The sequence below is a fragment of the Miniopterus schreibersii genome, assembly GCF_964146895.1.
Source record: "Miniopterus schreibersii genome assembly, chromosome: 19".
NCBI classification, from domain to species: Eukaryota; Metazoa; Chordata; class Mammalia; order Chiroptera; family Miniopteridae; genus Miniopterus; species Miniopterus schreibersii.
This window is the reverse complement of record NC_138119.1, coordinates 36,556,958-36,580,662: the sequence shown is the minus strand read 5'-3', so window position 1 is coordinate 36,580,662 and position 23,705 is coordinate 36,556,958. Positions and strand designations below refer to the sequence as shown.

The following is a 23,705-nucleotide window of genomic DNA, read 5'->3' as shown; positions in this document are numbered from 1 at the left end:
ACAAACCACTGCAAATTTACTTTTGCCACACTCTGTATTTATATAGCCATTTGAAAAAGCAATCTGACAGTATCTATTAAATTAAAATAAGTCTATGCCCTTTGACCCAGAAATCCTAATCCTGGAAATCTATCCCTTGGAAATAAAAACACCAATACAGAATATACATATGCAAGAAAGTATATTGCAACATTATTTGTTGTGGCAAAAAGTATAAGCAAAGTAAGCACCCATCCACAGAGGAAAGGTTGAATAAACTAGAATAGGCATACTATGGATTATATTATTAAATAAGAAAGAGTCAAAGTGATATCAATTGATCTGGAAGGATTTTTTCACCATGTATATTGTTAAGAAAATATAACCAATGAGTAAAAATACACATATTGGAAATATATAAAACTATATATTGTGAAAACATATTTGTTTGGGAACTTAAGTCAGCTAATATATTTCTCTGAAAGTCTCTGAGAGTTTGCAAAGTCTGGCTTTTATTTCTCCTTTACTAATGGGTTGCTTTTATCTCTAAGTCATGCCACAAGTTGAAAGTAGGCAATGTTTCTTTTTTAAAAATAAATTTGGATGCAATTAACTCTGCTCTTCTCTCAGCCCCTCAAATCCTTTGGGTCTTCTACACCCTCTTTCCCTGTCCCATTACACTGCTGAAATATTTATATTCTCATCCTTAGCAGGCCCCTCCACCTTTTAAATTCCCTACTGTCTGAATTATCTTATTTTCTCTCCTCCCCCTCTCCTCAGAACCTGGCCTCCCTTCTATATTTTATGTGCATATTTGGGGGATGAAGGGCTGTGGATAGGACAACTCAAGATGTTGAAAGTAGCTCCTTGTTTCCATTGAGCTCTTTGGTTGTATGGAACAGAGACTCCCCAAAGGTTTTTCTTTTCTTTTTTTCTTTCTTAAAATTTATTTATTGGTTTTAGAGAAAGAAAGAGAGGAAGGAAGGAATAGAGAGAAACATCAATGTGTTGTTCCACTCATTTATGCATTCATTGGTTGATTCTCGTATGTGCCCTGACCAGGCATCAGACCGCAACCTTGGCACATCTGGAGGGCTCTCTAACCAACTGATACAGGCCCCGCCCCGCCCCCCCAAGGGTTTTCAAGCTAGGTTAGGGGCACGACTTGATCTAACCGTACCCATGAGAAAAGGAAAGAGCACTCCCAGCCATGGACTCAGTTCTTCCCTGTTTCCTCTACGACCGAGGCTCCGCTTGAGGAATGGGCCTCTTTCTTCCCTCGGGCTTGATGCTTTGACACCGTACCCGCCTGCCACAGTAATTCGCTGCGGCTGGGGTTCTGCCTCCCTCTCTTACTGCTTTTCGACCTGAGTCCTGCTCTTGGTCCTGAGACCCGTGGCTGGACCCCCAGCCTGGAGAGCTCCCTTCCCTCCCTTCCCCGTCCGAGCGGGAGGGACTGCGCCCGCCGCTGTTCTCCGCAGGGGCCCCCCGTCTCGCTGGGTTCCTTCCTGCCAGCCTCCTCTGGGGTCGTTCCAACCCCTGCCTTGACCCAGTGGGTTCATCCAGTCTGCATCTGGCCTTTCCTGCCACTGACCAAGCCCTAGGGTCCCCTGTTCTGTAAAATCCCCGAGATGACGTCATCCAGCCGGTTCGGAGGGGCGGTGCGACCCTGACCACGCCCCATGCTACCGAAGCCCAGCCCCTCACCCCCTGTTTCTCCTCCTCTCTTTTTCCGGTGCGTCATGACGTAAGACGTGGGTCACGCAACATTGGCGACTGGCCCGGAAGCAAAAAGTGAAGGGGCGGGGAAGACGGCGGAAAACAGGGCGAGCGTCGGGGTCGACGGCAGGGGCGGGGCGGGGCAAGGTAACGGCTCGAAGCCGAGGGGGCTGGGCCGCAGCGAGGCGGGGGAACCGGTGTCCGCTGCCGCCGCTCCAGCCTGCTCCCTGCGGCTCCCGCGGGCCCCGCCTCGGCCATGATGATCCACGGCTTCCAGAGCAGCCACCGGGACTTCTCCTTCGGGCCCTGGAAGCTGACGGCGACCAAGACCCACATCATGAAGTCGGCGGACGTGGAGAAGTGAGGCTTCGGGGCGCGGGCCGGGAGCTGGGCCGGGGGAGGCCGGGTGGCTCCGCGCAGCCCCCACCCTTCGCTGGGGCGCAGGCGGGTCCCGGACAGGTCCGGGAGTGACAGCCCGGGTGAATTTTCGGATCCCCCTCCCGTCCTTCGGTTGGGCTTCGCCAGGCGCTGCCCGCGGGACTGTCACTCGGCCCGTTTGGAGCAGCGCATGGCAGTTTCGGAGGCTTTCTACCTGCCCCGGGTCTACCTGCCCGAGCCCGCGCCGCCTTGGCACGGTTCCTCCCTGGGGGGCTCCGATCTGTTTTCCTGGCGTTAATGACGGGGATGATAACGTTTGCTTGGTTTTTAGCCCGTCAGGGGCTGTGCCAGGCTCTTGAGACACGGCAGGTGACAGATAGCCTTTGCCTTGAGAAAGTCACGGTCTTGCGAGAGAGACAGTTATGCCGTGTGAATAACGTTTCGGGGAGACGTGTCCGCGGGCTGTGCGCGGTCCTTTGGGCGGACGAGGCGTCCAGGAGGCGGGAGGCCTGAACTGAACCTTGACAAAGCTGGCGATGGGTAGGGGCGGGGGCTGGCGTGTGAGGCCCGAGGGGGCGTGCAGGGAGGGTGGCAGCTGGGGTGCGCGGTGCTGCCCGGTGCTGAATCTTGAAGAAGCGGGAGGTCAGCGAGATGCAGGGCTCTGGTTTGTTGGAAGAACCGCTTTTGTGGTTGGAGCTGGGCACCAGATGGGCAGTAAGGAGTGAGCGATGTCACTGAGAGAGCTCTTATGCCACAGGCTAAGGAGTTGAATTTTGTCAGACCACCACCGAGTGTAATTTTATACAAAGGAGCAACATTACCAGTTGTACATTTCCGAAGCAGTGATTTTCAACCAGTGCAGAAAGAATTTTTAAAACATGCATTAATACATGCCTGTTTAGTCAGGGGCACTGCCCTCTTTTCCCTTAGATTGTCAAACAAAAAAATGACAACAACCAACACAACAATAGCCGTGCAGTGGGTGTGACTGAATCAAAATTATGCCTATATTTTATTGCCACATTGGCAAAAAATGTATTTTTTGGTGTGCTGCAGAATTTTAGTAATTAGTTTATGTGCCACGAGATGAAAGAGATTGAAAATCGCCGCTCTGGAAGATTTCTCAGGAGGTGATATGGAGGGTGGATTGGAGACCAGTTAGGGAGGAGAGGACGAAAGAGATTTTAGAAAATTAAGTCCCTTGATTTGATGGCCAGTTGATAAGAGGAAGAAGGGGAGAGGAGGACTCTATACTGACGGCAAGATTTCTGGCTGGAATGGACATCATTGCCATCGAACAATGTGAGAAATGGGAGCGGGGCAGGTGTCAGATAGAGGGTGAGTTCAGTTAGTTGAAATGTACGTTGTGTTGGGTCATAAGGTGGAGATGTAGTAGGCATTTGGATATATTTATCTTGGATCTTAAAAAAGACTTGTACATGGCCCTGGTAGGTGTTGCTCAGGTAGTTGGGTGTGGTCCCTGCACCAAAAAAAGGCTTCAGGTTCCATTCCTGGCCAGGGCACGTGCCTGGGTTTTGGGCTTGATCCCGGGCAGGGGATGTGCAGGAGACAGCAGATGGATGTTTCGCTTTCACAAGGATGTTTTTCTCCCTCTCTCTCTAAACTTTATTTTAAAAAAAAAGTCTTGTTCGTGGTTTCAGGTTTGGGAATCATCACCTTATAATTGATACCTGGAGCCTTACGAGTGAATAAAAATCATCTAAAAGTCTTCCAGACGAGGAGAAGGAAAGGTCATGAGATGGAACCCTAGGGAGCACTGGCAGAGGGGAAGTGACCAGGGAAGAGAGGAGAGTCGTGAAAGAATGTATAGCTGCCTAGTTAAAACTAACTAACTAACTAACCAACTAACTAACTAACTAACTAAGGTAACATCTTGCAGATTCACTAAGAAAAATAAGGGAAATGCAGAAAAGAAAGGGAAAAAAAAATCTCTTAATCCCACCGCAGATTGAGATACTGTCAGGGCTTTCCTCTCCATCTAACTTTCTCTGTTATGTATTGTACCATATATGCATAATTGTGCCATATATGAAGCTTCCAATTGTGCTTACTTGTATGTTACTTACAGACTCTCTAAGAGGTGCCGGATGTTTTAAAGGGAATCAGATTTCAGATCTTTAATCTCTTTGTTATTTCTGAAGTATATCTGCCAGAGTATACTTAGTCCTGCCTTGTGACAAAATTTTCTGTGATGCATTTACCCCAGGGTGTTAAAACCTCTAGGGTGCTAAATAAATGGATTAGGGGAAATATTGGATTAAGGACACTTCCTTTAGTGAATTAAGGCATCTAAATCCCATAGAGGCTTCCTGACTTCCCTGCCTTATTAATGGTAATAGCTATTTGTTAAGAGGGAAGCTTGACGTTAGAAATGGTGTTAAGATTCTCTGTGTTTGGCCAGTGTTTAAGATAGTTTGAATTTAGAACATTTGAAGCAGTGTAAGTTAGTGACAGTGATTCTTTTATGTATATAACTGGAATATTTCATAGGACTATCTCAATCCAACTTGAGCATGTTGTCTTACAAGAGTGTTAAATGTGATGATCTCTGATAATCAAGAAAAGGTTAAATAGTATTTTATATTTTCTGGTTAAGAATACAGAGAAGTCTATAGTACATTTTGAAAAATTTCCAAAATCAATAAAACTGGCCTATAAGGTAACTGGAAAATTCACTTCCATGGAACCTCTGCTTTCAGGTTACAAGGAACAGAGACCTAGGTTGCCTTAAGTAATGGGAATTTAATAGTACGTGAGGAAATAATTAAACCCAGGAATTATCTCAGAAAATGAACAGCAGTTCTTGTGACCTGAACAACTGTATCCAAGTCTCTACTCTTGTTGCTGTTATTTCTCTGTCTCTGCTTTCCTCTTTCTGTTTCCCTTGCTGTTAGTTAACATTTTCACTCTCTTCCTCCTCTCTACCTCACCTGCCACCTCCCTTGGTGTTTGCTTCATTTGGCTGTCATTCAGACTTACGAAAAGAGAGGTCAGAGTACGCTCACTTGGCCATGATTCAATTCAGCATGAGTCTTTTGGGCAGAGTTCTCAGGCTAAAATTTAGGGGTTCCTGCCAGCCCATAGATAATTGCCTTTGATTGAGAAGCTGAGCTTACACCCCTAAATTGGAAGTCCTGGTTTTGACTGAGGTGATGGTTCATGGGCATGGTGATTTACACATACAGCTACTCTATTCAGAAGTAAGTAGCTTCCATTTAAAAAACTATAACAGATTATAAACTCAAGTTTCAAAAGGGCGGAGGGGACTGGTGAACTGCCTGGGCCCCAGTTAAAGGAGCAACCTCTACTCAGCTCCACCCACCAGTGCCATATAGATTGCCAGGCCCAGTGCTGCCCAGGTCTTCCTTTTCTTTCAAAAAAGAGAAACCAGAAGTCCAGATTACTCAAAAATCTCTCAGTTGTGTTGGCAACTATCTCTCAATCATTGTTGGCAACTATTTCAAATATTGTTCAGGCTAATCAAAACATGTCTGTGGATTAATTGTGATCCTAGCTTTCTAGTGTGTTGAATATAACTTCCTTCTCTAATGAGGCTTCCAAGTGAGGTGCAAGTATTGATAAAGCAGCTGGCATAATGGAGGGGGCCTGGTATTACCACTTACCAGCTCTGTAATCTGTTATTAGTTACCTAAACTTAGCCTTTCTCAGCTCACAAGGTAGTTTTGAGGCTCAGATTCTACTCTCAGAAGCAGTCTCTGATCATCCTACTTAAAATAGGTCCCCACCCATTAGTTTTATTTTTTATATCACTTATAACTAACTGATAATATATTATGTATTTATTTACTTGTTTATTATGTCTTTTAGCCCATTACCTAATACAGTGCCACAAAGACATACATAGCCCCTGGTCTGGTGGCTCTGTTGGTTGGAGCAGTCATCCTGTACACCAAAAAGGTTGCAGGTTCGATTCCCAGTCAGGGCACATATTGCAGTTTTCATCCCTAGATGGGGCAATATGGGAGGCAACCGGTCAATGTTTCTCTCTCACATTGATGTTTCTCTCGCTCTCTCTCCCTTTCCCTCTCTTTGTAGATATGTATATATATATCTCCTCAGGTGAGGTTTAGAAAAAAGAATATATACATAGAGAGAATGGATGATGAAAGTATTTATAGACTGTACAAATATATCATGTTAATTGACTCATTCAGTAACGTAGGGATGAAAAGGAAACCAAAGTGCCAATAGTGACATCAAGTAATCCTACCCGACCTTTGGTTGCATGTAGGTTAGCTGATGAATTGCATATGCCTTCCCTCCCTGAAATGATGTTTGGAGACAACGTTTTAAGAATACAGCATGGCTCTGGCTTTGGGATTGAGTTCAACGCTACAGATGCTTTAAGGTGTGTGAACAACTACCAAGGAGTGCTCAAAGTGGCCTGTGCGGAAGAGTGGCAGGAAAGCAGGTAAGCCTGGGAATGCACGCATGGGTAAAACAGAAGAAAGGAATGGGAAGACATATTCAGCCCTGATGTGTGTGTCTTATTAGAATGAGGGGCTAGTAGTATTATTAAACTTGGTAGTTGGATTACTCTAAAAGTAATCTTTCTCATCTATAACATGGAAGTTAGTTGCCCCACCTCTTGAGTACTTGTTTAAGTTGTAGGACATTTGAGCTGAGCTCTGTGGGGTTTCCTTTTTTGAGCTTTTGTTCTTTGGTGAAGAGGAGTACGCTATGTACTTGAATGTTCCTATTTGTCAAGAAAAATATCTGATTTGCATTGAAAATTTGAGGACCTTTGAAATTAAGAAAAATATATTTTCTTTGATATTCAAATCAGCAATTATTTACTTCCTGCCTATTATGTACTAGGTGCCTTGGAGGATGCAAAGAAATATGAGCCTTTAAACTATATCCTCAGGCAGTGTAGAGACTAACTGGAAAGACTACATCAGCATATGACAAGTTAAATAACAATAAACGTGAGGGAAAAAGAAAGATTTTGTGTTAGTGAATTCTGACAAGTATATGGATCAGTAGGGCATTTTACATTAGTTGTGGAGTGTCGTTTGGTGTGACAAACAAATACAGATGATCTGCAACCTGCATCGCTACATCTGACCCCTCTCATTTTGCTTTGGAGGACGGATGGTGAGCACTCCAAGGAGGTTATTAAACCGTATGATTGGACCTTTACAACAGATTATAAGGGCACGTTACTTGGAGAATCCCTCAAGTTAAAGGTAACTGTTATTTTTTGCTTTTATGAGTCACCAATTGTCTTGGACAGTTTTGGCATTAGAACATTCTAGTAATGGCTTATCTTTTACGTCTATTTTCATCTGCTTATTTCTGTGTGGTAGGCTCCCAAACCTAATGTGAGGAGGGTTTTGCTTATTGATTATCAGCAGGAAATAAAGGAAGGCCATAGTGGAGCAGTTTTAATTAAAAGTGTGGTTGGGCGCAATGGAGAACTAACTGCCTTAATGTTGTCACTGTTCAGATATGTATCTGTCCTGATGTAATGTTAGGCGCTTCAGACAGAACCTGCTAGCAGCAGCTTCTAGTTGGACAGTTGAACAGATATGTGGGCGAATAGGAGTTTTGTCCTGCCAGTACCATGTGTGAGCTGGAATGGCCTGAGGGAAGTTACTTAACCTGTTTATCTGAGTCTTAGTTTCATCAGTGAATTGGGTAAATAGAAATATCTACCTGACAGCAGAGTTTTGATATGAAGTAATTGGTGGGAAAGCTCTCAATAGATTGTGAAGCTCAATGTGACTGTTAAATTGCATCTGTGTAAGCCCCACTTAGGAGAGATAACCTCATGGTAAATGACACTAGGGAGGTAGAAATGGTAGGTCTTATATTGGGAGCATGGCTGTACTTTGAAATCTTATAGTGTGACTGGAATGAGGGAAATTTGGCTTAGGCTGCAGTCTCTAAATATCACATTCTGTTATTGAGAACAAAATTGATTTCACTGTAACTATTTACATTAAAAGTAGTTAATGGAGACCCCATATTATATGTGATGTTAAGGAGCTCCTTGTCTCTGCAGAGATTGTTAGAATCTTGGGAAGCTGGAAGTTCATGGCAGGAACTTAATTCTTGTCTTCAGTTGCTGTCACTCCTATATTCCAAGCTTTAACTATTTTTCTGTACTGCTTCCAAGACAAAAACGCAGTTTTGGGGAGAACATCCATTCATTCATTCATTCATTCATTCATTCATTCATTCATTCATTCATTCTTGAGCTCTTACTGTGTGCCAGGCAGTAATCCTAGGAGCCTTGGGTATACAGAGAACAAACAAAAATCCCTCCTTTGCAGTCTAATGGGGAGAAAGGTTCGTGAGACTCTTATAATGCTTAGTAGGTTGAGGTTCTTTCTCCTTGCTCTTGATTGAAAAACTATAAATTGGGGAGGCCCTCTGCCACATCGTGTAGGAGTGAGGACATTTCTGGAACTTGTTTCAACTCAGTGCAGTAATGAAGGTGCTGACTGTGGCTGACTAGGAAGAGCCTCCTGGAGGCTGTGGAGTAGCGTTAGCTACTTCCCTTTGTCTCCACAGCCTCAAGAAGGTTTTTATGTGCTCCCTCCTACATTTTGTCTTTCAGGTCGTGCCTACAACAGATCATATAGATACAGAGAAATTGAAAGCCAGAGAACAGATTAAGTTTTTTGAGGAAGTTCTCCTGTTTGAGGATGAACTTCATGATCATGGAGTTTCAAGCCTAAGTGTGAAAATTGTGAGTATTATGATTTTTGTTTAAAATTGCTTTCTTTCTTCTGTTTCTACCGTTGGTCAGAAATATAAGACTCACTTTGAATCAAACTATTTTAACATGATGTCATATAAAGTTTCACTTGGGTCTAGAGTACATCTTACTAATGTTCGTTATAAAATTCATGAAATCTTAGTCTATTGTTAAGACTTTAGCAAAGCATTTTTTAAAGATCTGTCTGGCCACTTTTTACGTTGTTTGCTTATTATTTAATTTGAATGAAAACTATGACTTAACTTTCACATTTTGAATTAAAAATGATGTGGGGAGGCTATGCAGACAGCAAGGTGGATGTCACTTAATGAAGAGACTATGTGGCAGGACTCAGTGCCCCAGGGACCTATGCTTCAGTTTCCAGCATGGAAGTGGAAATGGAAATAGCAACCATCAGTTCTTCTGGAGGACAGACTACTTCCATTAACAGTGCTGTTGGTGGAACATGCTTAAAAATAATAATAAAAAGGCCATTGTTGTTTACTCATATTTGTTTACTATTAGGTTGTAATTGGGTCTCCCAGAAAAACTTCAAGTGCAATTTTTTATTAAATGCCTTATCCTTCAAGAGCCAACTGAAATGTCACCTCCTCTGTGAGGCCCTCCACAACAGAGTTGAATATCCCTGTCCATACTCCAAAAGTATTTTATTTTTAACCCCTCCATTATAGCACTTATCATAAGGTCTGTCAAAGACAGGTCCCAGCATTAAACCTTGCTCTTGAAGCATAATGGTAGTGGGTATTGTGACTTAAACAATAATTAAGAATGAAAACAGTAAATCAAAAGCAGCAGTACATTTGTTTTAACATCAAGTTTTTCTGTATTATCCTAGGATTTTGGAATTTTAATGAATTTTTAGAGAATCATTTAGCCTCTGAATTTTATAGATGAGGCCCCAGAAGACTAGTTTATCTAAGTTTGGGTAACTAATTAGCACAGTTTTCTTTGAGCCAATATATCTCTTATTCTAGCATTAGATCACTGTGTTTTTAGCACCCCACTCCCTGTTCACCTACAACTCTCCCCCAGTTTATCTTTTGTCATTTAGATTTGTTCACTCTGACTCATCCAGTCATGTACCTTTCCACTTGTCTCCCAGCCTACGGAACTGGTGGTGCTGAACGTTCGTTATGAGTGTGCATATCTGGGTGTGCACTTGTATCCAAGTGGGTTGGGTATGTCTCTGAGGTATGCACGTGGATAGCATGTGGGGAGCACGTGTGTTTGTGTGGATGAAGGTGTTGGAGAGGGTATGGGCATAAATGTAATATGTGTGTACCAGAGTACATAGTAAGTCTCAAACCGAAGAGTAATGTCATCATCATGAGATGTTTTTTCTTCTCACCTTGTGTAACTTTGTAAGTTAAGAATGTCTGGAACGATTTTCTTTTTCTTTTTTTTAATCCTCACCCAACGATATTTTTTTCCCATTGCTTTTCAGAGAGAGTGGAAGGGGGAGAGAGAGAGAGAAACGTCGATGTGAGGGAGACACATCGATTGGTTGCCTCCTGCACTAACACGGACCCCAGGCCAGGGATAGAGCCCTTGGCTAAAATTGAACCTGAGACCCTCAGTCCACAGGCTGACACTCTAACCGCTGAGCCAAACCGGCTAGGGCTGGAATGATTTCACTCAAATAGAGTTCTTTCTGGGTTGGTTTCTTTCTACCATGTAGCAGATATTGCTCTAAATAAAATAATTGCCATAGTTTCTGGCATAGCGGTGGTAAGTATGGGCCAGTGAAGTTCCTTGTATGGAAGCAGAGACTGGCTTAGGAAGTAGGGATGTCGGCGAGAATGCGTGGGAGGCTAAGGGGGTAGGAGACTTCTCATGGAGGAGGGCACCGAGAACTCCGCAGCGCCGTGCAGTGGGGCTTTGTTAGAAATGTAATCCTGGGGAACTGTCAGATTTTACAGAGAGAGAGCCTGACAGGTCCGTCCTTCACGTCCCGGTGGTTCAGTGACTTGCTCTAAGCTCCTGGTTCTCCATCTCATCAGACTCATCGCTCTATTTTTTTTTAACCAAATACTTTACTCCCTCCTGTTTACTACCTTGAAATGGAATTCATAGATAATGTACTGCTTTCCAGTAAATCAACATAATGTTCTAATTGTAAAAGAAAATTGATTTGGAGTAAAATGAGATGTATTTCACTATGTAAGTGCATCATATGACTAAACTAAATGAAAAATGAAGCAGCCAGTGCTTCTGCATATCGAGTCACTGTGGCTGTGACAGTTACAGATGTAGGCTGAAGATGCAGCTAACAGTCTGTGACTCATATGACACAGTCTGGCACTACCATTGGTGATGCATTTTTCAAAGTGGTGAAATAGTAAAATTCCAAATAAAACAGTATAATCTCTCCTTGATTTACAAAGTCATTGTCTTTATGGATAATTGAGTAAATTTTGTATTTATATGTAAAATGGAATTAGATTGTAAGGTCAGATAATTCCCCGTTGTTTTTTTAACCTACAGGGATGCCAGGTGAGATATCTGGAAGTCTGGTGGGATGCAGGGTTGGGCTTTGTTGTGTGGATCGTCCTCTACGCTACGGCCCAGTGGCTGTCTCGGTCCAGAACTACTGAGTGTTAGTGCTGGCTGCTCATCATTGCTGCTCAGCACAGGTTTCCAGGCGCCCCTAAGAGCGCCACTGTCTTATACTATACGTAGATTGTGGTAGGATTGGACTAGAACTCGGGCCTTAATTCCTGGTCTCCCCACCATGGAGTGCGGAAATGGTGCTTTAGCTTGCTTCCATGTCGTGTCGAGTGACTGTTAATAACTAGTTTTGAATTGGAAGAAATCAGTCTTTCCCATACATTTTAACTAGCATTCTGTTGGGTAATGTGTTTTCAGATTGACTTGTTGTCACGTATCATTGCCAAAGTTAGTGCCTCCTCCTGCCCCGTGTTACTGTGAGTCTTCCTTTCAGTCTGTTGCTGGTTAGCAGATCCCAGTATAGTCTGGCTCAGCCCTTTCTCTAGCAGAGAGCCTCTGGCCTCTTTTGTTCAGCCCGGAGATGGCGGATACCTGCTGTGTGCTGGCTCCTTTTCTAGGCAATAGGGACATGGCGTTGAACGAAGCAGGTATTCCCACTATCATGGAGCCTATAGTCAAATAGAGGTTTTAAGCAAGTAAACACATAAATGGATAGAGTTATAAACCTGTTCATTTTTAATGAGTCCTGTGAGAATACTGAGAAGTCTGCAATGACATGCAGCGTGGGAAATGCCGGTGTAGGAGTGACATTTACATTGAGCTCTGGAGGACGGTAGGTGCTGGCCAGGAGAGCAGCCAGGCCAGGGAACGGGGTGTGGAAAGGTCAAGTGCAGGGAAGAGCTTGCCTGTGGCTGGGGACTGTGTAGGCAGTTAAGCTGCTGTCACTGGGTTATCTTGTTATTTCTTTATTCTTGGTGAATGTCGCCCTGTGCTTATATGGGAGTACAGGCAGTTCCCTGAGTATAGCCTCCTGTTCCATGCCTCAGTATTTCTGTACTCGCCGCCTCCTCTCTGCACTCCCATCCCCAGCTCTCCCTCCGTGTCGGCTCAGGCGTTGCTTTCTCTGGCATTTGTCGGCGGGCTCAGGTGCTTTCTTTGAGTGCTATGGGGACTTGTGCATACCTGTTATAGCAGCTACCACATTTGATCTGTGTGTTTTCCTCTTTGATAAACTTCTTGAACATTGGCATTGTATCTTTGCATCCATATAAATCCAAGACCTTCCCTAGTAAGAATTTGACACTTAGTAGGCAGTATTTATTTAGTAAATGATCAAACACACTGCTTTTGAAGACCTGAGGAACCCACACCCCTCCCTCCTTGCTACCAGAACCCACCTTTTCACTCCCCACTAACTGGCTTCCCTGGTTACACTTGGGAAACAGAAGTTTGTAGGAGTGCGACAGGTGAAAGATGTTAGGAGCGTGTTATAATGACCTGGTAAACCAGGTTTTGGCATTGTGACACAGACCCTAACCAGTTGCTCTGAACTAGAGCATTCCACTTAAGGTTTCTCTTCTTTATTTTATGTGAAGTGAATAAAAGATGAGTAGCAACAAAGAACTAGGCTGTTCTTTCATTTTGGTATTACTGGTGTTGCCATTCACTAGAAGTACTACCATTTTTTACAAGTGAACATTATCGTTTTCTCTGTATTTAGGTATGTGTTGTCTTTTGAACATAAATATCTTTTGACCTAGAAAAAACACATTTTTATTGTAGGAAACTGAAACTGGGATGTTCAGTAATATAACATACACAAGGTTTTGAGCCTCAGTTGGTGCTAGGACAAAGAACCTCTAGTTTAGAGATTTCTAGATGGGCTGATTCGCCTTCCTCCCATGCTTTAAAATTTTTTCTTTTCTTTTAGCACAGTAACAATATTTAATTTTCATTAAAATATTAATTGATGTACTTTTTTTTCTTTCAGAGAGTAATGCCTTCCAGCTTTTTCCTGCTGTTGCGGTTTTTCTTGCGAATTGATGGAGTGCTTATCAGAATGAATGACACGAGACTTTACCACGAGGTATCTCCTCCTTTGATGAATGTACTAATTGATATTGGGCTTCTTCGTGTTGTTTCATTGTCTGTGTGAGATTAAACAATGCTTTATATTCTACATGTTTCCCATTCACTGTGGACCACAGTTATTGAAACATTTCATCTTCTCCAAAAGTTCAGGCAGCTGAAAGTTTGTTCTGAGAGACACTCCCTATTGGGGGGGCTGGTGCCATTTTTAAAATTGTGTGTATGTGCTTTATCTGTGTTTAAGAAAACTCTGTCCTAACTATTACCTTTGTTTTTAGTGTGTATTGTTTACATATGTCCTGATACTGGAAACACCAATTCATGGCCTCCTGAAATTTTTTATTCCCTATTTAGAAAGTTCTTCTAAAGTTTGAAAGCTCTGTGCTCCATCTTAAGGAACTGTTAACAAGGTTTATAAACAATAATGATAAAGTGTTTTCAAAAAGGAAAGGGGAGGCTTAAATTGAGTCATAAAAATTCTTCTAGTAGCTTCATAGTGGCCTGTCCTTTCTGAATAAGTTTTTAACTTCACATTTGTGACCACGTGGAATGATGAATCAGAGAAGAAACCACTGGCATCAGTTAGGGCAGTCGGAGTAGTGGTTACCTCTCATAACAACCTATCATAAGATCTCTGTCTCATAGCTGACGCAACTGAGATAAAGAAAGACTAACTGATTTTAATATCGCCCATGTCGTACAGCTAATAGGTGGCAGAACAGATCTGAACCCAATAGTATGGGACAGGATTGGTGGTTTCCCAAATCCTGCACTTAGGGATTTTTTTTTTCTTGAAATAATATGGTGGCTATGATGGACCTTTTTCTTTTTAAAAGTGGTAACAAAATACTAAAAACAGGTTATATTTTTTTCCTTCAGAAAGGGTGAAATCTAAGTTTTAAAAATGTTTGTTGTAACTCAGTAATATTGAGTTTTTGTGGAATTACCCTGAAAAGATTCTAATATACAGTAATACACAAATATGAATCGGGCAGTTGCCTAGAGTTGTATGTATAGGGACATCCATGGCAATGTTTATAACCCAAACAGGCAAGGAGGACTCTTGATGCCCACTAAATGGGCACTAAGTTGCTTACTTTACATCCACATAGTAGAAAAATGTATAGCCATTAAAATTAATGACAGGAAGTTATATTTAACTGATTTGGAAAGATGTGCATAAGATTATATAAGATTTTGTGTAGAGATTTCTAAATGTTCAGGATAGTTATCTACAGGAGCTGTGATGCTGATGATTTACACTTTATATACTTTGTTATTGGATTTTTTGTTGTTGTTAATCCTCACCTGAGGATATTTTTTCCATTTTTTTTTTTTTTAATATATCTTTATTGATTTCAGAGAGAGGGAGAGACAGAAACATCAATGATGAGAGAGTCATTGATCGGCCGCCTCCTGCACGCCCCCGACTGGGGATCCAGCCACAGCCCCGGCATGTGCCCTGACCGGGAATCGAACCGCAATCTTCTGGATCCCAGGTCGACGCTCAACCACTGAGCCGCGCCTGGCCGGGTGATTTTTTTTTTTTTTTTTTTTGAGAGAGAGTGGAAAGGAGGGAGGAAGTGGGGGGAGAGAGAGAAACATCAGTGTGAGAGAGACACATCAATTGGTTGCCTCCCACATGTGCCGCAATCGAGACCGGGGATTGAACCTGCAACCCAGGTATGTGCCCTTGACCGGGAATCAAACCTACAACCCTTCAGTGTGCTGGCTGATGCTCTAACACTGAGTACACCAGCCAGGGCTGGATTTTTTTTTAACAGTGAGTACTAATATGTCTTTATTGATATAAAAAATTAAAACCTTGGGAGTTTAATCTTGTGGTTTTCTTTTATTGAAAAGTACTTCAAAAAACAAATTATAATAAACTGCTGTTTTAAAACCTAACTTAAGAAAACTTTTAATAAAAATTTATTTATTTTAGAGAGAGAGAGGAAGGGGAGAGAGAGTGAGAAACATCGATTTGTTGTTCCATTTACTTATGCATTCATTGGTTGTTTCTTGTTTGTGTCCTGACTAGAGATTGAACTTGCAACCTTAGCGTATCGGGACAACTCTCCGACCAACTGAGCTACCTGGCCAAGGCAAAAAACTCTTAAATAAGAAAAACTGAAGTGCAAAAAAAGTGATTTTAAATAAACAATTTTGGCAAGAATTTTATAAAATGGGAGAGAATAAAAGTAAAAAATTTTTTTTCTGGTACATAAAAGTAGCCGCAGTTACATAGGTAAATGATAACATTCTAGCTTAAGGAAAAGCTGTAGTTCCAAATTTGAATAATGAAAGTCTCTTGTATATCTCACTTATATACATATTTACTTTCAAGGTAATACCTTTGCTTGTGTTTCTCTTACATGGTAATGATTAAATTTGCTTACATGTTTGTATCTGATGTTACTGAGACTTACAGGGATTGGACTTAATTCAGAATTCTTGGTGAGAGTTAAATAGCAGTAAACTCACTGGAGAATGAGACAGTCTCACTAGAGTTCTTGCACTCTCACAACTTGTACTAAAGCATAAGCCATTCTGTTCAATAGAAAGGATTATGAAATAAATGTAAGTAAACTTGTTGCAACTTTTCTATTTTTAAACCTAGGCCGACAAGACCTACATGTTACGAGAATATACATCACGAGAGAGCAGAATTGCTAATTTAATGGTATGATATTTTAATATCAGTTTTTAGATGCTGAATTTTTATGTTTCATTTTAAATATGTATCCCCCCCCCCCCCCAATGTCCCACCCATCCACCCAAATCTGCATCCCTGAATCCATTCATTCACTTAAAGGGCTTGATAGGATGGCTCCTACTGGACGTAACTGTGAGCTTACCTCAAATACAAGAACCGTTTGAGTTGTTAGGTACTGTAGCCATTGTCCAATCTAATTTCCACATTTTATTCTGGAAAAGCTGAGACCCAGAGGTGGGAATTACCCTGAGTCACACCTCTGGTTGGTTGGCACCAACTAGATGTTCTTTCTCCTTTCCACCTTGTGATTTCTTCCTACCCAGTCTCCTCTTTTCCCTCCAGTGTGCTAATTCTGCACCATGACTTCTTGGTTTTGGCATAATTTCTCTCTGTTTTTTGCTCCCCTGGGACTTGTAAAGGGCGTCCTTGGAATTTACAATTCTGTAATAAGTTGCTTAAAATGTGATACCTTCCCGCAAATTTGACATTCCTTTTTCACCCTTTGTGCTTATTTCTGTCTGGGCACAGAGTATACGTGGGTTAGAAAAGTTACTGTACACACTGGGCTCTAAATGAAGGCTGGCGCTTTCCTGGTACAGTAGCAGCAGGGAAAGGGGACTGGATTAAGAGGTATTAAATTCAAAGAGAAATAAAAAAGATTTCAGTAAAAAGAAAGAGGTATTAAATTCTTAGGACATTTATGGGAGCATTGTAATGACCACATCCCTCCGACCTCTGGGATCACTCGGTAACCGCTGGAGCCGGTCCCTGTTGCAGCAGGAGTGCCTGTCGATGCTCCTTATGCACTACATTGTACTTGTTTTAAAACTGGCCTGCTTCATGTTCACATCTCTAAAAGTGTCAGCGCAGTAATGAATGGATGCTGATGTGATTTACGTGTTTCCCAGAATGTCCCGCCTTCCCTCTTCACGGAACCTAATGAAATATCACAGTATTTACCGATCAAAGAGGCAGTTTGTGAGAAGCTAGCATTTCCAGAAAGAATCGATCAGAACCCCGCAGACTCACAAGCAAATGTGCCTGTGGAATAGAATGTGACGCACCACATCCTCACCGTGGAATCTGATGGAGACCTTGGCTGTGTGGACAGGGGTATTTTTATTATGACAATTAACTGCCTTGTCTATGTGCAGATTTTCTGTATACTTAAAGAGGAAAAACAAAAGATTGTTGCTGGCAGGTTCTGCTCAACTGCTGTTTGTACTGTCTGTCTTCAAGTTCACAGTCCAGATTTATGTTTCCTGGCGTCAAATTTGGATTTCTAAACTGTCAGAGCGTGGGACCTCACCAGTAGTGATGTGTGTATGTCTCATGAGCATTGGGCATAGTCTGTATCCATCGTGAAACACTTTCCTTCCCCCGTGAGCAGGTTCACTTTAAATCCCTGGATCGTAACACCTGTGACTTATGGGCTTGCTGGTCATGCACGTAGATGTACTGACCATCTACCCTGGGCTTGTGTCACTTTTTTGCACTACTGCAGAGTTGTGACTTGCCTCCCAGGAAATTGACCTCATACTTTAAAAATCTTCATCCCTCAATTAAAGAAATATATATATACTTCCCTCCCTCCCCCCCCAATTTAAATTGGCTCTTTAAAGAAACTTTAAAGAAAGTTTCAGACACAGGACCAAATAACTAGTGTTTTGGAGAATGCAAGCTGCTGTGCCCATGGAAACACACAAGCCTGGTTTGTCACTGATAGCAGAATGCAGAGCTGTTTTTTCTGCATCTTCGGTGCTATTTCCTACGTGTTTCTACTTGTACTGACACTTCCTGCTTCCATCTTCCATGCAGCCTCAGAGTGAGTAAATCCATTGAATTATTGGTCCCAAAAGTTTGAAGAGTTAATATGGACTGGCTTTAGCACATATTACATCAACCCCTAAACAACCAGATTAATTTTCTGCTTAAAATATCTGAGAGGTAGCTGTGGCGGAGGAGGGTGTGTATTTTTAAATATCAAAGCCAGCTGTTCGATTTTAAGATTCATGTTGTTAGCATTACAGGGAATCTAGTAAAATGTAATTAGTATTTAAGACCTGGGTAGTCCAGAAAGTACTCAAAAGTAAATTCATAGTCCACTTGGTTATTTTGATGATGACCTGTTAAGCACTGTACATGCTTTTCTGCCTTTCTAACGATCTTCCTCAATGGAAAGTGGTTATAAAGCACCAAGGAAGGAATTACTTGAAATGGATTTTTAAAACGAATTTTTTACAGGGCAGGGGGAAAATATCACCCCCTTTTTTCCTGCTTTGAAATAACTATTGTACATATTTCCACTTGATAGAAAAATCATTAAATAAGAATATAAAGTATTAGCAAAGCTCTTCAGGTATTAGCTTGATGATACGTTTTAGTGAACAATTGGATATTCATTCATTGCTAGAACTCTGGTGCACTGTTGTGTGTATTGTTGTTTAGCTAATTGTATTAGCTAAGTTTGGTCTCAAATGGTTTTGGTATTTGTTTACTGTCTATTGCATCACCTGTAACATAAGAAATCAGGATTTTGTTGACTTTACAAAAAGACATGGCATGTTCATTGTGTATTAAATATACCTGTATTTAATGTTTTCTCTTAGGCCAGGAAAGTATACATATTGTACTTAGCTTTCTGTTTTATTTGCCATGCCGATTTGAATATAATGGACTTTCTTTATTCATACAAATGATAAGAAATGAAAAACCTGTAATAATATTCATTAGTCTGGGCAATATAATATATATATATTTTAAAACCTGATTCAGATGTCTTGGTCCTTGAGTCAGCCTTAGATTGCTTATTTTGCTCCACTGTTAAACACTTTAGGGAATTAAAAGAACTGACTTTTTTTGTAGAAGGTGGGTGGTGCATAGGAGAATGTACTTCTGAAAATTCATGAGTTCATTCCTGCGGAGAACACCAAGAAAACCTGTATTTGCCTGTCGCTAAATAAGACATAGACCGCTCTGTACTCATTTGCCCAAGTGTCTTTTTGTAAGAGGAGAATAAACAATAAGGAATTATGAATCTGTTCTGCTATTTCATTTACTTCCATTTTCCTTGAAGCTTAAATAAAGAGTGGTTTGGTATACCTTTCTTGTTTGTGCTTTATGTTCTGAATTTGGTCATCGTGGCCAGAATCTCCGATGGGTTATAAATGATAATCTGAATATACTCCTAGGTTAGCTTTTGGGTTCTTCTTCCTCCCTCCCTTCTTCCCCCAGGACTCTGGATGTCACAGCCTGCCAGCGTTTTCTGTGTGTGGGGTATTTCATTGAGTTTTGAGTACTGTGTGTCCCTTATGGTGCTAGAAGGGACTGCAGTGATGAAGAGATAGAGTTTATGTCTTCATGGGGTTAAAGTCTAATGGAGGAGACAAAGTAAAAATAATTACAAATTTTATAAGTATAATAATGGAAATAACACTGATTTAAGGGAATAACAAATCGCTGTTAGTAGAGGGTCTGCTCCTGAAGAGAATGTAGAAAGCCTCAGAAGAATGCCACTCCTAATTTAACAAGGAGAAAAGTCGGGGTAAGCTACAGAATTACAGCGTTCTTCGGGTGCATCAGAGCTGAGGTTGCAAGGCAAAGTAAGCTGAACCCCGAAGAGTGATGAGCTCTCCGACGGGAGATGGGACATACAAACTGCTTTGTCTCAGAAAGAATGTGAGTCAGATGGCCACTATACAAGTAGGTAAGAAAAAAATCAGCTAAAAGTTTAACTGATTTTTTTAAAGGCTAAGTGTGGGCTAGCCCATCAGTTTAGAAGAGCTGAGAGTCTCAAATAAGGGACTTGAAACACAGAAGTTCGCCTTCTGTGTACAGCAGGCACTCATAAGGTGCTGGGGCGGGACAGAGGGAAGCCCGTTAGGGGCTCAGGCAGGCAGGCAGGAGGTGAGTCATAGGTATGAAACCCTGCCCATTGCCCCCAGACCCTTCTCTTGAAGGGTGCCGAAGTCTCAGGCAGCTGCGGGGAGGAACAACAAATCCCATCAGCCCCAGACCCAGGCAAAAACTTGACTTCTGGGGATTAAAGGCAAACCCTTCTGCTTCTGGGGAGAAGTTGGAAATGCTCTGAGGAGTCCAAGCAAATACCCCTGACCTTAGAGCAGGGACAGAAAACCCTGGGCCCAGGTTCCTACAGGGATAACAAAATAGGTGTGCTACCCCTGCCTCAGACTGAGGTCAGCTGAGCAAACCTTCCTGTGCCCACCACAAGCCTAGCACTGGGTAACGAGCCACCAGTCTGTCACTGGGCAAGTGGCAAGAGTGTCGAGTTAGACCCCCTCTGTGGTCCACTGTGAGAGCAGGAGCTGCATATTTCTTCCCTGGCACCTAGTACTCAATAGGTGTTTTTAGAGTGAATAAGAGATTGATTAGAAGAATGAATCAGCAACCCTGAGAAGAAAGGGGTAGGGGGAGAAAGTTAATTCTAAGATATTCACATATGATGGTCCTCCAACATTACGTAACTACTCGCATAGTGATAGAACTAGTGAAATTGGGCTCTGTGCAAATTCTAATATTGTGCCTCCCTTTTTCTTCAGGGACCTGCAATCAACTCGAAGTATTCCCTCTTTCCAGCAGGAGAGGAGCTTGGTCTCTAAAGTTCCTTGAAGGCACGGATAATGTCTGTTTAGTTCTGCATTTGTGTGTCAAGCACCAGGCATTGTGCATCGTGTGTAGTAGGTGCTCAATTAATGCATAAGAAATGGATGACTGTGAGGCTGAGTCAGTAGGGGCAGGGAGGCTGCCCTGAAGAGATATAGAGAAACCTTCAAGGGAAAGGAGACTGTACCCAGGTTAGGTTTTCCTGGGGGAAGACCCAGGCACTCCAATCCCACTAAACAAGACACCTCTCCCTTGGGCTCAGGCTGAATCTGCATGGAGGATCTTGCCATAGACATACTGTTTGGGCTGCAGTGCTTGTCATCTGCTGCTTTAGATAATTTTATCATTATTTGGACATAAAGCTCGTGAGCTGATGCTTTGGTAGCAGATTGTTTTTCTCCTATTTTAAAACAGAAAATCCTTGTGTTCTTACATCTTGAACCCATCCAGCATTTCCACTTAGGCCTTTGACTAACCACTTACGGGCAGGGGTACCCATAGGATCTGTGGGGCCTGGGAAACAATACAAATGAAAGTCCATATGCCATATGTCTAAATATTTAATAGCTACAAATCAAGCTAAATAATTGTTAAATTATGTATGACCCTCCTACATTGACGAATACTATAGTTATGGCTTTTGTATGACTGAAAATTGGCAAAATATCAAAGATGATATCCAGCCCTGGACAGTGTGACTTGGTTGGAGCACTGTCCCATACACCCAAAGGTGGCGGGTTCAGTTCCGGGTCAGGGCACATACCCAAGTTGCGGGTTTGATCCCTGGTCCGGGTGCATATGGGAGGCAACCGATTGATATTTCTTTCTCACATATATATTTCTCTCTCTCCTCTAAAATCAATTTAAAAAAAAGATGATACTCAATCACCTAAATTCAATTACCATAAAATTAAAATATATTATAAAAATATAAATTCAATTTCAAAATAAATAGCATTATTTTTTATGTTTTCAACAGTTATTTAAAAATTTTCAAAATCATCTACAAAAGTTAAGGGGAAGAAATCTAATTTATAATCAACATGTTTAAAAATGAAATTTTAAGTATTTGAGTAAAGTTGAATTTTGGGGGGTTCATTAGATGCTTTATTTATTATTGATATTAGAGAGAAGGGAGAGACAGAAAGAGAAACATCCGTCAGTTGCCTTCTGTACATGCCCCAACTTGGGATAGAACCTGTAACCTGGGTATGTGCCCTGACCAGGAATTGACCTGCCACATTTTGGTGCAAAACACTCTAACCAACTAAGCCACATTGGCCAGGGCTATTTATTTTTTTAAGTTGAAGCTTTTTACTTGATTCTGAAAATGTAATGAAATCTTATTAAATATTTTTATTAAAAAGCAATTTGTGATTCTAGCGTTCAATATCTTAGAATCAGTATCGTGTTTCATGTATGTTATGCGTAGACCTACAGATTTACACATTTAAGAGTTATGTGAATTGTTTAATATTACAGAATATTCCTCATGCTCCATGTGAATTGTTGCAAATATGGCATCATTCTGTGAGTACCTCTGCAATCTTCAATTAGAGCACGTAGAGAAACGAGAAAATAGACACTTGGAACAAATGTGAAATGGTGTACTGTTCTATGAGATTCTGCTGCATCCTGCCATGTCAGTGTGGGCTGGCTTAGAGAAGGCTTCAGAGGAGGTAGCAGAGTGATACTAGCTTCCATTAGACACTAACTGAATGCCTGCCATGTCCCAAGCTCTCCATACACTGTTTTATTTCCTTCCCACAATAACTTACAGAGGTGGTCATTTGTGTCCCTTTTACAGATGAGAAAATTAAGGATCAGAAAGGTTAAGTAACCTGCTCAATGCCACACAACCAGCAGTAAGAGATGGTGCTAGAGTTACAAAGCCCCTATCTCCCTAACTCCACAGTGGGTGGACTTGCCACTGTGTCCTCACATTGGAAAGATGTGTAGGCATTTACCGGAGGGGAACAAGGGGGCAAAGGGCATCCATGGCAAAAGCAACAGCATTTGTTACTCAAGTTCTGAGGTGTAAACTAAAATTATGAAGCAAACCATGTTTGAATATCCATAAAGATGAAGTCACATAAGGAATTTAATTACAACTATGTGACTGACTTGAATAGGGTCCTGTGTAAACCCCTTTGCCTGGCTGTTTATAGGTAATTTCCAACAGGCCCCAGTTCTTGGTGTGCGCCTCAAGAAGGAATCCATTTACCAAGAACGACTCCTGGTGGTTAACTGGGCACAAATTCATAACCAGAGGCCAGCAGCCACTGCCAACAGAGGCTTCTCACACGGCCTGCGTCTCAGGAAACACCCCACCGAGGCTGCCAGCCTCCTGCACAGCGCCCCTGCCCGCGGAGCCCACCTTTATAAAGGAGTTCCTGGGATCGTCTTTCTACCAATGGGCTGAGAGACCTTCCCTGTCCAATCGGAACTGTACAGCTATTCCTCATTTGCATCCTTACCGACCAATCAGAGCAGCTCCATAACCGACCAATTGGGACAGTACTATCTAGACCAATCAGATTGCAAAGTTGTGTTCCTCATTTGCATAAAAATGGACCAACCAAGGGCGAGGGAGGGAACTTTATAAAAGCCAGCCTCCCTTTTGTCTCAGACGCGTGCACTCGGGTTTCTTCCAGGGTCTGTCTCCTGGGTTTGCAAACTTGACCTGAAAAAATCGGTTCTCTTACCGCACCTCAGCCTGAGGACCCCTGTTGGCATTGGGTTGGCGCAGCGACCTTTTGTTGACATTGGTAACAAGTCCTGCCCAGGCAGTGTCCGCGTGAGGGAGGCGGCGGGAGACGCTGGCGGTCGCTCCCGGGAACCTGTTTTTAGGGGCGATTCAGTCTTGACGTCAGCGTTGCAGCCGTCACCCGGCGCGCAGCGCGAGCCCCTGTGCCGCGGGGCAGGGGTTCCCCGACTCAGCGCTGGGCTCCAGCTTGAAGTCAGTCGGTGACAGGAGCCAACGAT

General features: G+C 42.3%; 1 protein-coding gene across 1 annotated transcript; it reads left to right on the top strand.

Annotated features, from left to right (window-relative positions):
* Nucleotides 1-1,765: 1,765 nt before the first annotated feature.
* On the top strand, nucleotides 1,766-19,198 carry TIPRL (TOR signaling pathway regulator). The gene is made up of 7 exons (XM_081120846.1): nucleotides 1,766-2,058; nucleotides 6,350-6,529; nucleotides 7,208-7,307; nucleotides 8,684-8,815; nucleotides 13,284-13,379; nucleotides 16,002-16,064; nucleotides 17,006-19,198. Exons 1-7 carry the CDS (start codon nucleotides 1,955-1,957, stop codon nucleotides 17,147-17,149), a joined length of 819 nt encoding a protein of 272 aa, XP_080976972.1. The 5' UTR covers nucleotides 1,766-1,954; the 3' UTR covers nucleotides 17,150-19,198.
* The last annotated feature ends 4,507 nt before the right edge of the window (nucleotides 19,199-23,705 follow it).

Excerpts from the sequence above, each read along its gene's own strand:
- TIPRL (XM_081120846.1), top strand. The coding sequence starts at position 1,955 with ATGATGATCCACGGCTTCCAGAGCAGCCACCGGGACTTCTCCTTCGGG. Across the intron at positions 7,308-8,683 it reads GAGAATCCCTCAAGTTAAAG|GTCGTGCCTACAACAGATCA; the intron begins GTAACTGTTATT and ends TTTGTCTTTCAG. Across the intron at positions 13,380-16,001 it reads ACACGAGACTTTACCACGAG|GCCGACAAGACCTACATGTT; the intron begins GTATCTCCTCCT and ends TTTTAAACCTAG.